At 35.6% G+C, this 17,735-nt stretch overlaps 1 protein-coding gene across 2 annotated transcripts in view; it reads right to left on the bottom strand.

The window, feature by feature from the left end:
• Positions 1-7,631: 7,631 nt before the first annotated feature.
• The window catches only part of ANK2 (ankyrin 2), a 308,584-nt gene continuing 298,480 nt past the window's right edge, over positions 7,632-17,735 (bottom strand). For both annotated transcript variants that reach the window (XM_044681396.1, XM_044681395.1), the window contains 3 exons: positions 16,245-16,415; positions 14,792-14,883; positions 7,632-9,995 (listed from right to left, as the gene is read on the bottom strand). In XM_044681396.1, coding sequence (XP_044537331.1) covers positions 9,812-9,995; positions 14,792-14,883; positions 16,245-16,415 — 447 coding nt within the window. In that variant the 3' untranslated portion in view covers positions 7,632-9,811. The remainder of the gene's footprint in view (positions 9,996-14,791; positions 14,884-16,244; positions 16,416-17,735) is intronic.

Raw genomic sequence — 17,735 nt, forward strand, 5'->3', positions numbered from 1 at the left:
ATGTGATATTCTTTTCTAGCTCTTTACTCACCTCTTCCCCTTAAAAATCATCTTTGTGTCCACAAACAAGGATCATAGATTTATCTTGAAGGCATCTTAGAGCCCCTCTAGTACCAACTACTCATTTTATAGATGAAAAAAATGAAGCATAGAGGGATTAAGTTACTTGTTCAAGGTCACTCAGGTAGTTAATGGCAGCCTGACCCAGAACCCAGATCTACAAACCCTTTATAATCTGCACCATACCTTTTTTTTTCTATGAGAGTCATAGGGTCATAGAATTATAGCTCTAGAAAACGACAGAATCTCAAATATTATCACAGCAACCCCCTAATTTCACAGAGGCTCAGGGAGTTCAGTGCTTTTCCTAAAGCCACTTCATCAGAGGTGGGGTGTGAATCCAGGTCCTCAATATCGCCTGTGCTTGCTTGTGCGCTCTCTCTCTGTCTCTCTCTCTCTCTCTCCCTATTATTTCTGTCATTTAATTAGCAGACAAGTAACAGCAGATGTTTTCACTTCCTACCGGTTCAAATTGTATGTGTGCACAGGAAACATAGAATTATTATAGTTAGAGTTTCAAAGAAATCTGTCCACAAGTCATGACAGCACCCTAGTATCTTTTGACCATCCCATTTTGCATAGTTTTGTCAGAAGAAAATAGAAATCTGACTAATTCAACCAAAGATATTCCTGTTAGTTACCCAATGACTAAGTCTTGGCAACAGGAAAATAAAGGAAAGAAAATGGCGTTGTCAGCAACATTATAAGTCTGTGCTATTTCCTGTATTCATACTTAAGGATTAGGTGTCCAGAGGATGAATGCCATCTCAGGTTCTGTGGGCTTATACTTTTAGTATTGTAGTTCATAAACTGGTGTGCTGTACCTTATAAATCATCCAGGAGACACAAGGAGCTCTTAGCAAAGGCATTTGCTAAAATGGTATAGTAAAAACAGCAGCTCTGGGACATGCCCTCCATAAAGTTGGGGCACAAACTTTCAAAATTACATGTAAGTGCCTTTGAGAAGAGGGGCTCAAACTTAAACTTGCTAGGTAGTGAGGAATATCTAGATCCAGATAATTCATCCATGTGGTAAAGACAACTCAAAACTACTGAGAGTACAGAATTTAGAAGTTCTTTATCTCTTCGGGGAGTCTTCATGTAGCTCCCCTTGCATAAAGCATCTCTGCTGGAAGGGTTATTCATCTAGATTTCCATGTTGTCCCACAGGACAATCGATTGTCTTGTCTGCTGCCAATTTCCCATTTGCCAAAACTATTTTATTTCTCAAATGAGATTACCTTTCTACATCTAGGACTGTCTGATATGTGTGCCTCTGCTTCTTCAGTGGTGCCTGAAACTCTCTTGAATTGTTGGACTCTCAATTTACTGGATGGATTACCTCTCTCTAGGCAAGTTACTGCTAAATTCCATAGATAGTGGCAGATGGAGAAAGAAAAAGAAATAATCTATTTCCTTCCTGGAGGAGTCTCCTCCACAAAGCACTTCTAAAGCTTATAGTCTCTTGAGCTGAACCACTGCCTCATTCGTTGATCAAAAATAAAGTCCCCTAAATCTATAAATTATAACTATTTGTTAAAACAAGGATCCATGTAAAGGAAGGACCAGAACTAAATTCATGAGTTAGGCTTTGCTTTACTTTTCTTATAGTGGATAAATATAATTTATTTTGATTAAAAAAGCCATACCTGGATTAACTGAGATCTTCAATCCTATTTTGAAATGTTATATAAAATTTATATGTATTTAGAGAAATTCAGATATATTATTTCTTCCTTTATAACAATGTAAATAAGTTTAATATTAAAATGTATACAAGGTTATATACTTTGTGGATTTGCTAATTATTTTTACTTTCTAAGGACTTTTAGTCTGAAATGTTATATGAAGTGATTATTAAAAGATTTTATACTTATGATATATTTCCTAAAACATTCATACAATGATTTATGGTTTATAAAACTTTTATTTGAAAAGTCATTTCATCCTAATATAAGCTGTAAGCATTTTGAGGACAGGGACTGACTGCTTCATTTTTGCCATTACATCCCAAGGCTTAGCATAGGACCTGGCACATAGTAGATTGGTCCTTACAATGTTCCTATGGAGTAGGTAGTTAGGGGTTATTCCCATTTTAAAGATGAAGAAAATCTGAGGTTCCAAGTAGGAAAGGGTTTGATTCTAAATCCAGGTCCACTCTGCCACCGCTGCCTCTATGTGATATATTACACAAATGGATTGATAGATAAGATGACAGAGATACTTCTATATCCCTCTACATCAGGGGTCAGCAACGTATGGCTCTTTCTGCAGGAGCCATGAAGTCAATTTTTTTCAGGCACTGTTACAGGAACGCGCACTGTGAGCACTGTATGGCTCTCACAAAATTACATTTTAAAAAATGTGGCGTTATGGCTCTCATGGACAAAAAGGTTGCCAACCCCTGCTCTACATGCTATAAGCATCTATAACCATCTTAGCACATCCATCCATCCATCCACCTATCCATCCATCCATCCATCCATCTACATATCTATATATCCATCTATCTATCTATCTATCTATCTATCTATCTATCTATCTATCTATCTATCTATCNCTATATATCCATCTATCTATCTATCTATCTATCTATCTATCTATCTATCTATCTATCCCTCTATCTGCCTGTCTGTCTGTCCTACTATCTGTGTAAAATTTGCAGATGACCTGAAGCTACAGAGGAAAGCTAAATATATTTGTCCTTAGGAACAATTAGATGACAGAATTAGATCCAAAAATATCCTAGCAGCGTAGGATGGTAGGCCAAATTTAATAGGAATAACTGTCAAATCCTTTACTTTGTAACAGTGGCCAAGGGCTGATAAGTAGGGAGATTTAGACAAAAAAAATGGCTCAGATTCAGAAATTTAAGGTCTTTTTTTAAATTTAAGGGAATTTTAAGGGAATTTTTTAAATTTTGTAAAATTAAATTTTAAATTTAAGGGAAGCTGTGAAGACTTCTCTCCTATTCCCATTCTGACTTTTTGCTTATTCAGAAATAAGGCAGAATTCTAGATACTCATTAATTTGAGATCAGGGCGGAATTTATTTGGAATTTTTGGTGGAAAAGGAAGGAGAACAGTCTTAGGGAATGATAATGCAAACTGATTCTTACTACTAAGAGCTGAAGGGAAGTTGGAAAATGGGCTGATTACAAAATATATTGTAATAGTATTAAAACTTAATGCCTGGGGCAGCTAGGTAGCATAGTGAATAGAGCATTAAGTCTGGAGAACCTCAGTTCAAATCTGGTCTCATATACTTCCTAGCTGTATGACCTTGGGCAAGTCACATAATCCTTATTGCCTAGCCCTTACCTTCTGCCTTGGAATTGAAACTAAGACAGAAAGTAAGAATTTTAGAAAAAAAAAATACTCTTAATGCTCAATGACAACATGTATAATGAGTATCATACTATCAGTTAGTTGGGGTGGATCTGGAAGGAAGGAAGAATTTTAGGAATCAAAATTTTTAAAACGGAATATTAAAAAAATAAAAGGATAAAAAACTTAATACAAATAAGTGTGTATGTGGAGGGAGGGGTATCATTATGCTAGAGGTCCATGAGAATTATGACAGGGATTTATTCAAAGTGATCATTTGATCACTGTGAGAAAAGCATGATATAGGGCAGGACTAGATGGGATGATAGTCCTATCCATCAGAAGGAAGGATGGGAATGAAAGAAATGATAAGCTTTATCTATAATATGGTAAAGGACTTGTTCTTGATCTTTGGCTACTATTCCTCTGGATTAGCCATCAGAGAAGAAATTTCTGATCATCACTATAGACAGTAGTGGATGACCCTTAAAATCTTGAATTTACTACTTGAATATTCTGTTTTTCTTTTTTCTCAGTAGTTGTGGTGGTTTTAGCCACCGAGCTAATCACTTACAGTTAATAGACATGAATATATATTACAAATATCAAGTGCATAAAGATAGGGGAGAAAGGTGTGACCAGGTTTATGCAAAAAAGATCTGGGGGTTGGGGAGTGGAGAGTTGTAGACTAAAAATTCAATATGAAACTCTTGATTCTTCTAAGTTCTAGTGTCTTCTCTCCCCAAATTTTGTTTCTATATTTAACCTCTGTGTGTGTGTGTGTATTAGAGAGAAAAACAGAGAGAGAGAGAGAGAGAGAGAGAGAGAGAGAGAGAGAGAGAGAAAGAATAGTATATATTCATTTATGAACATACTTTTTTTAGAATACGAGCTATTTGTAGGCAGGGATTTTTTTCTTTTGGGCATTTGTATTCCCAGTACCCAGCACATAATAGGCATTTAATTAATGCATATTGATTGATTGAATCAACATTATAACATGGAAACCAAAACATTATGATCTCAGATGGCTTTAATAGCAACATAGTTTTTACAATGAGGGAGTGACAGTTCTATTTACTCTTTTTTTAGTCAGATTATATTCTGTTCAGTTCTTGGTGCCATGTTTTAGGAAGAACCTTAGCTAGCTAAAGTGTCTCTAGAGAAGGGAGATAAGTAAACTATTCCACATCAAGACCACTTGGGGGATGTTTAGTGCAAATGACTTGGGGAAACAGTAGACCATTAGAACTTGAAAAATTGATAATTGGAAGAGAAGTTAAATTCATTCTGCATGTCCCCGTAGAACAGAAATACAAGCATAGGAACTAGGAGAGGCAACTTTTTGTTCAATACAAGGAAAAATTATCCAATTTTAGCTATTCCAAAATAGAGTGGTCTGGAGGCATTATGGTCTGGTGGGAAATGCAATGGAATTAGATAATGTGGGTTGAAGTCCCTTCCTGCCTATTTCAGATTAGTCACTTAACCTCTCTGCTCCTTAGTTCACATTTCTTTAAAATGAAAGAATTGAACCTCTAAAGTCCATTACATTTCTATATCCATTTTCCTATTTCCCACAAAGCAATGAGTTCCCATGAAGCAAAAGAGATCTTTGGGCAGATGTCAGCTATATAGGAAGAATTCGTTCTTCATTAGGAATGGGTTGAACTAGATAGCATCTAGTACCTTGTCCAACTCAGAAGTTCCGCGATCATGTAAATGCAGGAAATTTAAGAATAATCCACTAGGGATATTTGAATTCATTATTATTCTTATTTTTGAATAAAGTATTAGAGAATTAGAGAATAATTTCCTGACATATTTTCTATTTTCAAAATAAAGTTGTCTTGCATTGTTTAGAGGGTAAGAAGATTTTCAAATGATCAACTCTATCTTCAAGCCCTAAACCACCAGAAGCTGAACCCAAGTCATAAATGAGAGCAGAAAAAAAAATGAGTAAGAAGGAGGCGGCAGAACCATAACAAAGAACTGGAAGCAATGATAACAGGACTAAATCATTTTGCCAAAAGACCCCTTTCATTATTTTTCTTTTTCAAAAGTATTTTGAGGTCATCTAGGTGGCTCAGTGGACTGAGAGTTAGGACCAGAGATAAGAAATTCTAAGTTCAAATCTGGCCTCAAACACTCCTTAGCTGTATGATCCTGGGTGAGTCACTTAACTTCATTGTCCAACCCTTACCCACTTATGCTTTGTAACCAATACACAGTATTGATTCTAAGATGGAAAGTAAGAGTTTAAAAAAAAGAGTATGCATCAATTCTTTACACCTTCATTCACAGACTCATATTAGAGAGTACTCAGACCCTTCCCCAGTTTGTTAGAAATAATCCCAAGTAGAAAGCTCATGATGACTGCAGGCAGATCCAAGCTCAATTCAAATCCTTTTCCATTTGCTAACATTTATTTACATCTCTTAATTCCAGAGGGACTTCATCTCTGAGCTGGACCTCGATCTTCCCAAGATCATTTTTCCTTTCTTTTGTTTCTAGTATAGCTCTTTAATGTAAAAAAAAAAAAAGGATGCTATTCATTAAGGTTTCTTTCAAACCAATCATTTTTAAATTAAAAAAAAAGACTAAAACGAGAGAGCTTAGACCACATTCATTAACATTAAAGAATCACTCTTGGTGTTCTGTCTACTGCACCACCTAGCTTTCTCCAAATCATGCAAATGATGGCTGAATTCCTTTTGGAAATGTTTCAAAAGCATTTTTTTCAGACATAAATTGGATAAGTTTGGCAGTCCCTTCCAGCTCAGAGATTCTGTAATTTCATGGTGAAATGGTGTAAGTGAATATTGTTCTGGAAACTATTCTCTTCTGAATAATACCAAACACTTAGCAAAGCTGGACTTCCCTCTACCATATACAAAATGAAGATAATAATGGCACCCACGTCTCACAGGGTTGTTGTTGGGAATCAAATGAGATAAAACATGTGAAGCTCTTTGCTAACTATAAAGTGCTCTATACATGCTTGCTAGTATTATTATTATTACTATTAAACAGGTTTAGAAAATTAAGGAACCACAAGCCACAATTCTAAAAGCACCTAGAAATAGTAAGGGACATGAAACAAATGGAGAATTTATCTTATATTAAAAGTCCTTAAAAGGGGTGCTACTTTGGTAGAGTGTTTAATTCTTTGATTCCATTTGATACCACAAAGATTTGTAGCTTAGATATGGTTGTGGGAGTGGGAATCCCTTAAATTCCTTCTCAAACATCTTCTAACCAAATTGCCTAACTGTGGACTTTTTGTGATAAAACTAAGGAATGAATACCATTCAAATCAAAAACATGAATTTGGACTCAACTTTACCAGTCTCCAGTTTTCTCAATTATAATTTGAATATGACAACCACAAACATTTATTTAGCATCTACCATGTACAAAAGAATGTGCTTGGTCGGTGCTTATTAAAGTTGGCAAATTGAGGAAATTGAACGGCCGTAACCCAAGGAAAACAAAAACTTCTTTTAGGAACCAATGGCTAAGCAATGCCTACCCAGCTATCAAAACAAACTCCGTATTGGAGCACATTCCCATGGTGATGAGTTCAGGATAGTCCAGAATGCTTCATCTGTAATCTCAGCTATTAAAATCCTTACCAGGGGCAGCTGGGTAGCTCAGTGGATTGAGAGTCAGGCCTAGAGACAGGAGGTCCTAGGTTCAAATCCGGTCTCAGACACTTCCCAGCTGTGTGACCCTGGGCAAGTCACTTGAACCCCATTGCCCAGCCCTTACCACTCTTCTGCCTTGGAGCCAATACACAGAAGTTAAGGGTTTAAAAAAATTAAAAATAAAAATCCTTACCATCTTCCTCCTCTTCCTTATTGATGTGATGATCTAATTTCTAGTTGTTTCCAAAATGAAGATTATTCCATCTTCCCAATGTAACATCTGGACACTGATAGTCCTTTGGACAATACTATGGAGAAGAAATAACTCCTTCCCCTAGTCTTCATTTATTTTCCAGCATTTTATAGAAATAAGTAAGACATAGTTTTATATATATATATATATATATATATATATATATATATATATATATATATATATATATATATATATATCTGTTTGTCAAATGATGCCCTCTCTAATGGGGGCCTGGAGGAGAACAAGTTAATTGGCTATTTTAATGAAACTAATTTTAAAAAGATAATGTGCCAGAATTCTGGAGAGGAAAATCAGAGCTAAAGAAAAACAGAACACTCTTGCTACATTTAACACTTGTACATTTTATTTAATTAAATCAGCCATTGTACACATTGCAGCTATGTGTTGTTAGTGTTGTATTTTTTTTTCCTTTAACTAATACATGCCCTCATAGATATATTCAATTGGTGTTATCACCATGGGAACAAGATGCTGATTCATCAACTTAAAATTCACTTTTTTTTTCTCACAGTATTCAAGTTCTTTGATAACACAGCAAAAAACCAAAATCAAAAAAGGTGAATAACCATTATGTTGTTACACAGACATCATCTGCACCGCAAGTAACACAACAGAAATGCTTTTCTTGAGCTCCATTAAAAGTCAACCAATGCTGTCCTTGACAAGAAGAAAGCCATGGTGTGTCTTCAAATGTTCCACCCTGGACCTCTCTCGTTTTGAGTGCCAAAGAACACTTTATTTCCTATCTGACTGCCAAAAAGTGCTAGTACAGGAGTCTTGGGGGTTTGGCCTCTGAGGAGCCTTGCCTCCCAAGAAAGGCTTTTTTTTTTCCCTCTTGGCATTGTTACTTTAGTGATCAAGTGCCATTGTATGCCACCTTTGTTATTTATTATTATTATTATTATTTTACTTTCAGAAGGAGGAGTGAGTCATTTTTCCCCCCACAACAGGAAAAGACCAGATAGGATTGGAAATTTTTCAGTCCCTGCAGGACTGATTCATTTTTTTCCTTCATCTTTGAATATACTTTATCAAATAACTGATTCAAAATTTATATTGTTTATATGTAGATATTTGTATATATATGTTAAAATACTACACAGCTCCAACCACTAGAAGAAGAAGGTATAGGACATGGAAATTTCTCAGATTTTCAATTCCCTTCTTTGAAACCAAACAAAAAGTGCAGAAATGCTCTTGTAAGTCTTAGTGTTAGCCAAAAATGTAAACAAATAAACCAAAAAATACTAACCGAAATCAAACTTTCTGAACCTCAGCTGCAAATGGAAAACGGTCCCAATCAGAAGTTCAAAACGGATCACTCAGTGCTAAGAGGAAAAGATGATAAGCTCTCGACATGATTACAAGAGGGGTTTTTTTTGTTCTTGGGTTAAATTTTTAAATGCCACATGCGTGTCTCTGGGGAGAGGCAATCCAGAAAATTAAAACAAACAAACAAACAAACGTGGTGAAGGAGTTTTAACTTTATGTCTAGCGAGTAAACTTTGTTTCCCACTGAGTTATCTACAGTGCGGTGGGCCAGCAGAACGTACCACCAGTAAGACAATGTGGTTTGCTAAAGCAGTGAGAACAAAAAAAAGACTGTGTTATAGCTATTTAATACACCCTGCCCATGAGTCCCAGTTGGAAGGATCTTGAAGTTCCGATGTGCCTTAAGATGTAGTTTAGCTGCTAGAGATCTGATCTGATTATCTAATCGTTGTCTTTAGTTCCTCCAATGGTTTAATTCCCCCAGAATTCTTTAAGTGGCAGTTAGAGTCTTACAGTGTAGCTGGGCATGGCCAGTGGGTACTTCGTAGTAAGGGCTGTCCTTGAAGGGGATCACCCCCTGACCCTTAGCCCTTCGTGGCAAGAGGTCACTAAGCTGGAAGTCCTATGGACAAGGGAGGTTGGAAGGGCGCCTTTGCAGCAGATCTGTATTTTCAGTCGATTGTGTTAGCAATATCTTTATTAATCATTGTTCAGCAATTTCTATAAACACTTTATTCCAGGATGATAAGTGTAGTCATGATAGACAATTTTTTTTTAAAGTTTTGTGAGTTCAAGCACTTTAGCTATGTACAGTTTGTGTCGGTATTCCTTTTTCATCAGAACATATACGTGGTCACTCGAAGAGGCCTGCAGATGATGCTGTCCAGATCAATGGATTCTCGTGGAACGAGCGCAGAAGCGAAGGAACAACGGAGGTGGCCAGTTCCCAGGAGAGCACAAAGACAACAATTTAGTGGATAAACCATCCAGAATGAAGGATACTATCTTTGGTCACAAATTAGCTTACAGTTAAAAACAAAAGAAGAGAAAAAAAAGAAAAGAAAAGAAAGAAGAAAGAAAGAAAACCAAAAGCACGATGTGTGATAGAAGTAGAAATGCCAGTGTATCCCATTAATTAGGCAATTTTATGATCACTACACCTAGGGAAGAAAGTGAAAGCTGCATACTAAGTGGGTACGTGGTTTCTGGTATGAGATGTGGGCAGCCCCTCATTTGGCCTCATGCTTCCAGTCCTCCCTACAGAAATGTCTAAGAAGTTGCTGGAGGTCGTGCTGGAGGTCGTCTGGGTTGAGTGCTTCTGGTACATCCTCCAGCTGTTCCAAGTGAATGTGTTTTCCATGCTGGTCCTTTACCACAGTCCTCTTCTGTGTCCTGGCTTTATTCATTGTTGTCCTGAAGGGAAAAAGGAAGGAAAGAATAAGTCTCTCCCAGGGATGCTGTCTATTTCTCTGCGTCTGTCTGTCTGTCTCTCTGTGTCTCTCTATTTCTTTGTCTCATCCAAAGAGAGCTAAATTTAGTGGTAACTAATGAATACCTCTCTGGACTGGACTGTCAGTCAGAAAACTTGGATTCTAATGAGACTTAGTCAGCTGTATGATCTTCAGCAACCACTAAAATATGGAGGACTTCAATATTCTCCACTTGTCAAATAAAGGAATTGGGCTCATTTAATCGCCTGTAAAATGTCAGGGATATTTTGTTAATCTGAAAAAGTAAAGGATATGCTTTTAAGTAAATGCAAAGGGGCCACCCCCAAAAAATACTTTTTATATAACACAAATATATAAGTAAATAAATATAAATGCAAAAATATATAAGGTATTTTGTATATACTATATATAATATGAATAATACATAATACATAAGCAAATAAATAAAATATGTATTGTATATTAATATGTAATAATAAAAAATAAAATGTAAAAATAATTAAAGTATTTTGGGGGGTGGCCCCTTTCCTTATACATATATATATATAAAGAGAGAATATTGTTTTATATATATGTGTGTGTGCATATATTAAGTATTGTTTTATATATTATATATTTTTATACATATTATTTCTATTATTATGAGAGACTTGGAGAGAGACTTGGAGAGAGAGAGGGAGAGAGAGAAATAGTGACAGTGTGAGGTACATCAGTATTAGAACCAAGACATGTCTTCCCACCTAGAAGTTTTCAGAAGGGATTGTGTCAGACTCCAAAAGAGAAAGACTCCAGGTCTCAGTTTGCTGAAGTGTTGATTAGCCCTATATTATTAATCCATGCATATTCATATCGCAGCAATTTCAGTATGTAAATATAAAAGTTTATGTACTGAACTTGACATGATGATATCTTGAATGAAAATAAAATTATTGGTCATGATTACAACTTTAACTAATCATTAGAAGCAAGTAGTATAAGATGTGCCCTCCAGACCTGGGGCATCCATCACCTTTGGTAAGGAAAGGGAAACCCTGGGACTATGGCCCTGGACAGATGTGGGAGACAGTACAGTCATGATTGAATCCTAGTCAGGAAAAAAACTCACGTCATCTTATTACTCCTCCTGCGCACTGTTGTTTAAACAATACCAATGTCATCTAAATTTCAGGGCCTAATAAAAACACCACCAACCCTACTCTAGTTATGGTTCTGATGACTATCTTTGCCTATTTTCTAAACTCTAGCTCATTATTTAACAACTAGAAAGCATTTCTTTTGAAGTCCAAAATTATTGGAACATTTTGTTCACTGTTCTGAACATTTGAATAAGGCATACATTATTTACTATTTATGTAATCCCCTGGCAGTGGAGAGGCAATTTATTCCAAGAGAAGGCACAGAAATGGAAAGAGAACAGGGTATGAAAAATAGTTCCATTTGTGAAGAATGAGACCAGATGAGGCAGGAATGGTAAGATTCCACCAACTGAGTTAGACCACAGAGAGGGGCATTCAGGTATGGATCTTGTAAGATAACCTTTGGGATGCATAGAACTCATTATCTAATTGAGAAAATCCTGATTATTCATTAAGTTCAGGAATTATCAGGTACATAATTTATGCAAATGAACTAGGTGCTAGAGGAATCTCCCAGGCAAGAAAGAGAAACTCAGTGAGATTTCTAATTGGTGATACAAGCTTTGAAATAGTAAATTAAGGACATTTCTTTCTGGCTATGGAGAAGGAGTTGTTTTATCACGGACAGGTTTCTGGGATTATGGGTTTGGCCATATGGGACCCCTAGTTATTTGGGAAACTAGGTCCAGCTGTTAGCCTAGAATATTAGATAAATGTCCTTTTCAGAAGAGTAACATCAGTATTGAGAAGTAGGTAATTGATTGGTATCAGGTGAACTGGCCAGTGCAGAGAAATGGGTCGTAAGTGGGAGAGTCACTTGGAGAAGTCTAAATATAGACTTCAGAGAAAGCCAAAGAGACTATTGTCAAGACTGTGTAAGATCAAAAAGAATGAACCAGCTTAGTAAAGGAAGCTTTGGGGTGGACATATAGAAAAGCTCCCTTCTCAAGTACTTTTTTTTTTTTTTTTTTTACTACAGTTAGAGAAAAAACTAGGGAAGGAGGTTTTGGATTTGAGCCCTACTAACAGTCTGGTCAACCTGCATCTTCCTGAGATTAAGGACCCAAGAGTTTGGGTTAGCTTCGGGTTAGAAGCCAACTTGGACAATAATGAAGTAGACAAGACCTTATGAATAAGAAGCAAAAAGGTTCCTAATATGATGCCTATAAACTTGTGTTTTTAAAATATTTTGACAATTGGATTTCAACATTATTTGTTTCCTTTGTAATCCTATGTGTTTTATTTTATGCATTTCAACACTTTATTCTGAGAAGGGGTCCATAGATTTCAGCAGACTGCCAAAAGTGTACATGACCAAAAGAAACTAAAAAGTTATGAACCAAGTTAGCCATATCTAAAAGTGAAAATGGGCTGCCTAAATAGATTATAGGTTGCCCCAGGGATGAAGTTCATTAAGCAAAAGATAGGAGGTTCTTTGTTATCTTTCATAGTGATTTCTGTTTGAGGACAAAGTAATCTCTGAGTTCCCTTTCAACATAGTTTGTGATTCCCCTGTTTTATATCTTTGCATGTTTAGATATAGGGAACTTTATATAAAGAGGTTTAATTTCTTTAAAGTGACAGTAAGGTAAGGGATAAAATGGAAACTTGTTTCCATTTCTGCAGCAACACATTGATTTCATCTTCACCTAGAAAAAGCCTTGGGATTCCAGATCCCAGATTATGAAGAAATGATATAAGCCAGTGGAACAGAAATAACAGAGACAGGCCAAAAATATAATAATGTATAAAGTAACATTTTAAGGAGCACCACTGGGCTATGTCACTGAATGACTGCAAAATTTTGGGCAAGTCACTTAACCTTGACTTAGTCTTGTCTTCCTTCCTCATCTATAAGCTGAAAGGATTACAAGAGATTATTTCTAAGGTCTCTTTCAGATGAAGATTCTATGGTTCTAATGCATAGTTGAAGGGAGCCAGAAAGTAAGTTTACCTGAGTTTCTTTTAAATGATGTTATGAAAGATAATTTTAAAAGTTCTAGAAATCTAAACCACTTTATTCTTTTGTGGGAAAGAAAAAGTGTTCAAGAATGTATTTGAATTCATATTATTTGCAGTTAAAGTTCTGTAAAATACAGTCATTGTTTCCAGCCCAATGGAAATACGTGGTATGAATTCCAACAATGTCACTACTTCATGGGACTCATTACTTGCTCTAACAGGGGCCTCGCTGTACAAAAATAAAACCCCTCTAAGATACCAGGTACTGCTACTGATTTTTCATATTTGGCTGGAAAGCAAATTGGAAAGAGGACCTCTTATTTTTGCCTGCATATCTGGCATACTTAATGAGTTTTAAAATAATTACAAGGAGCAATTGGAGTTTGAATAGAGGCTTTCTACTGAGGCTCAGGAAGTGCTCGATTAATCTCACTAAAACTCACATGAGCTTACCAGCATCAAGACAAGAAGCCAACTCACCCCAAAGCAAGATACAGTGATTTGTCAAAGGTTTATTGGTGAATCACTGACTGAAACGGAAAAAGGTCAAAGACTCCCAAGTCACTGTTCACAGCCCTGGGCTCAAGTCTGCTTTCTGATTTTATAGGCTGTTTCTTACAATTTAATCTGTCCTTTTGGTTCAGTATTTCTGAATGCAGTCAAGTGTCAAAAGTGAATAAAAATCATGTCCATGCTACTCAACCATTCACTCAAGGAGGTGTTAAAACATTGTTAGTGGAAAGTGTTACATACTTTAAAAAGTTAATATTTAGGAAGAATCTTAATCAAGGTAATTTCTTATTGTACCAACAGAGCCCTCTATATGTTATAGGAAAAAGAGAGGATCCCACAAAGCTGTTTTTACCTCTCCAGCATGATAGGTAATTATTTTGCATATCTAAAGATGTATTATTAATACACACAATAGTCTTTTGTAGGTTAAGCATTTGTTTTGCTTTGGAGGAAATAAAGAGTGATCTTGTCCTTGATATCTGCTCTGTACACTGATAAGTTTTTCTGGAGAAAAAAAACAATTCCCACCTCTCCCAATCCTTTTATTCTCTTTTAGAGGCTTTAGACATGAGCCAAACCTAAACTTCATTTGAAAAATTGTCACTGAAACTTCTGGGTGTGAGTGACAAGCCAGAGAATGAGAAAAGCCTGATTTCCCCCAATGGAGAGAGTCCAGAATATAGACTGCCCATTGGAAGAGGCATGCTGGGCCAACATCTGAATTTCTATATATAAGCATGTTTCCCCTCTTAGAATATTAGCTTCTTGAAGACAGGAATAATTATGTTTTTGACTTTGTGTCCTGAATTGCTAGCACAGGACTTGGCACATTGATTTGTCAAAGCCTTATGATCTATTGATGAATAAGCACTTAAATAGCTAGGATGTCAAGGACAATCAATGGACTTCGGGAATCCGATGCCCTGGCTGGTTCTTAAGTCCTGGTTCCAGTTCTTCCTGTCTGTGTGACCTTAGGTGTAAGGCATTTCAACCTTGGAACTTCTATTCTCCAGCCAATAAAATGGGAATTCTAATACATTATAAGTTACTATTGCTATAATTGACCCCTCGCCATTATGAAAATTCATGGTTAGTTAGTTAATATTTCCCTGTCAAAATCAAAGCATCATACCATGCCAAACCAAACCTTTTAATAACTGATCCATCCTCTTTCGTGATCTCATTTTCTACTAAACTGGGTAGGTGGACTTTTCCATGGCTACCTGTATAACTCAAAGCCTGAAGTAAAAATGCAATACAAGACAAAGTCCTATTATTAAGTCACAAACTCCTAAAGAACATTGTATCACACTTTTCTTAATTGATATTAAATGCGAACAAGAATATTAAAAAATAAAGGAACTTGGCAGCAATCAAAGTTTTCGGTTATTCTAAAAAAGCTACATTTTTAATTAAATGGGATGTTTTCTTCACAGTTTGAAAAAAGAATGAGAACAGTGAATTCTGATTACTTTAAATTAGGAGGGTAAGGAAGTATACCAGATGCATGGAATTTGCCAATTACTCCACAACTTCCTATCAAACTTTATAAGCTACAATGCTCACTAGCAATTACACAATGGCTGCCCATTTCATTTCTTCCTTCAACTAATTTCCTTCTCATAGTGGTGATGGAAATGAAGAATGAATTAACTAAAAGAAAAAGAAAAGTCAAATCCGATAACCTGGATGATGCCTACTTTGATCATTGAAATTCTGCAATGATCCCAGAATGTCAGTGACTAATTGACAAAAATATTTCTCAACAAAATTAAATGGACAGATTAATTGTCTCCTCTCTCTTTATACATTTGTTTAGTAGAGAGAGGAGGGCACATACAGACACACATATATTTTAATTAATTAATTGATTTCATGTCCAGCTTTTTCCTGGGTAAGCCCCAAGTACCCACATATTTATTGTGAACTCCATGGAAGAAAAGGCCAAAGAATAATGCTATGACATCAAGATTCCATTTCAGAGCACTAAATCGAATATAAATGAAGTAGAATTTGACCATTCATATTTGAATATGAAACTAAGAGAAACATTTAAATATGAAAAATCAAAAGTTTCTGGATTATTACGTAAAATTCATCTTTGGCTGATAAAAATTCAGTAGCTAAAGCAAGTATCTCCCAGATATTAAAAAAAATATTTCAAGAGGTTTTAATATTGAAAATGACTTTGTAGAAGGCAATTTCTCAAACATAATGTAGGAAAACTAGAATTTGAAAAGTTTTATCTTTTCCCTTGTTATGTATGGACTAGGTAAATTCCCAAACTTATTATTCAGGGAACCCAAAATCTAATGAATCTTATTGTTTCTTTTGTTTTATGTATAGAGTATAACCACTATTATATTTAGAGCTTTTGGCAAATATTTGAAATAGCTAAGAAAAATTGGCTTGCAACATTCTTTATGGAAGTCCTTTCAATCAGTACTTATATAAAAATCAAAAGTACTGGGCAAAAGGGTTGATGACATAAATCAAAATAATATTAAATTAGATGATTTGACAAAGAATTACACACACATACACACTCATTAAAAAACACACACACACACACAAAAAAGACAATGGTGATGCCGCTATACCTCCTCAAAGTCATCTTTGGCTGATGGAAGATCAGTAGCTAAACTAGCATCCCCCAGATGTTTCTCCATCCTTTCTCCATGTACCACAGTTGTCTTAACAACCTTGCTGACCTTACGGCCTTCCACAGGTTCAGACTGAAAGTGGGAAGCACTGGGCTCAGAGAAAGTTACCTAGTGAATGAGGGATACAGGATACAATTTTAGTCTGTCATATCACATAATTTATTAATCTTCACTTAATTTAGTTTCCTGAAGAAGTGGGAAAATTCACAGGGTAATCATGAGCACATTTCAACTTCTATCTCTAGTGAACGAGAACAGTTCAAAGCAAAACTGACTTGTAAAACCTTCTTTTTGTAAAAATACTTTCAACAAAAACACATGCTCATGACTCATTAGGTAAAATTATAGATAAAGGGGAAGAAGACCAATTTAGGCAGTTCCTCTGAGTTTCTATAAGTTGCTTCAGGGTTACTTGACTTAGAGGAAGTTTTATTTATAAACAAAAGAGGAAGTATTTATTTATAAATATTTTATTTAATAATTATCAATTACTTTAATTAATTAATTAGTTGGTAATGTAAAATAATAATAATAATAAATTATATTTATTTATTTATAAAACACTAACAATCACCTTTAGTAAAATAAATTAGTTGGTTCCAAATTTTTGCATGCTAGCCTAAGGATATAGTCACTTGTATGTGGACTACACTTTTTGGTGCAAATCTGGTTATTTTGGTGTCAGGTGGAAATAATATGAGACCCCTAAAAAGGTAGGGTTATGGATGAAATCTTAAGCCTATGAGTAATGGGGAAGGCTTATTTGCCTTACAGTAAGGCAATAAATCACTCTTACCACCAACAAGATCCTCTGGAAGAAGGAAGACAGGAATAGAGCCTGTGATTTTATTGAGAGAGAGAATTCCAGGATGAGGAAATTCTCTCTGCTATTGGAAGTGGATACCTTCTCTACAACTTAAAAGCTAGTATTTAGACTTACTTTCCCAGGGCCACTCAGCCAATGGAAGTGGGACTTAGATCCAAGGCTTTGGAATTATCTGGGAATAGTTGAGAGCAGTTATAAATAACATTTATTTATCAAAAATAGCTTAAGGTATTGAGGACCAAGTCGAGAAACAGGAGGTCCTGGATTCAAATCTAGCTTCAGACACTTCCTAGCTATGAGACCCTGGGCAAGAATATTAAAAGATAAAGGAACTTGGCAGCAATCAAAGTTTTTGGTTATACTAAAAAAGCTACATTTTTAATTAAATGGGATGTTTTCTTCACAGTTTGAAAAAAAAGAATGAGAACAATAAATTCTGATTACCTTGAATTAGAAGGGTAATTAATCCCAATTGGAACCAATACACAATATTGGGTCTAAGACAGAAGGCAAAGGTTTAAGAAATTAAAAGAGTAAATCTCTTTTTAAAATAGCCTATAAAAAGCAGGTATGTTAATCATAAGAATCACTGACTTATATGT

The sequence above is a fragment of the Gracilinanus agilis genome, chromosome 6 (genome assembly GCF_016433145.1).
Source record: "Gracilinanus agilis isolate LMUSP501 chromosome 6, AgileGrace, whole genome shotgun sequence".
Taxonomy (NCBI): Eukaryota; Metazoa; Chordata; class Mammalia; order Didelphimorphia; family Didelphidae; genus Gracilinanus; species Gracilinanus agilis.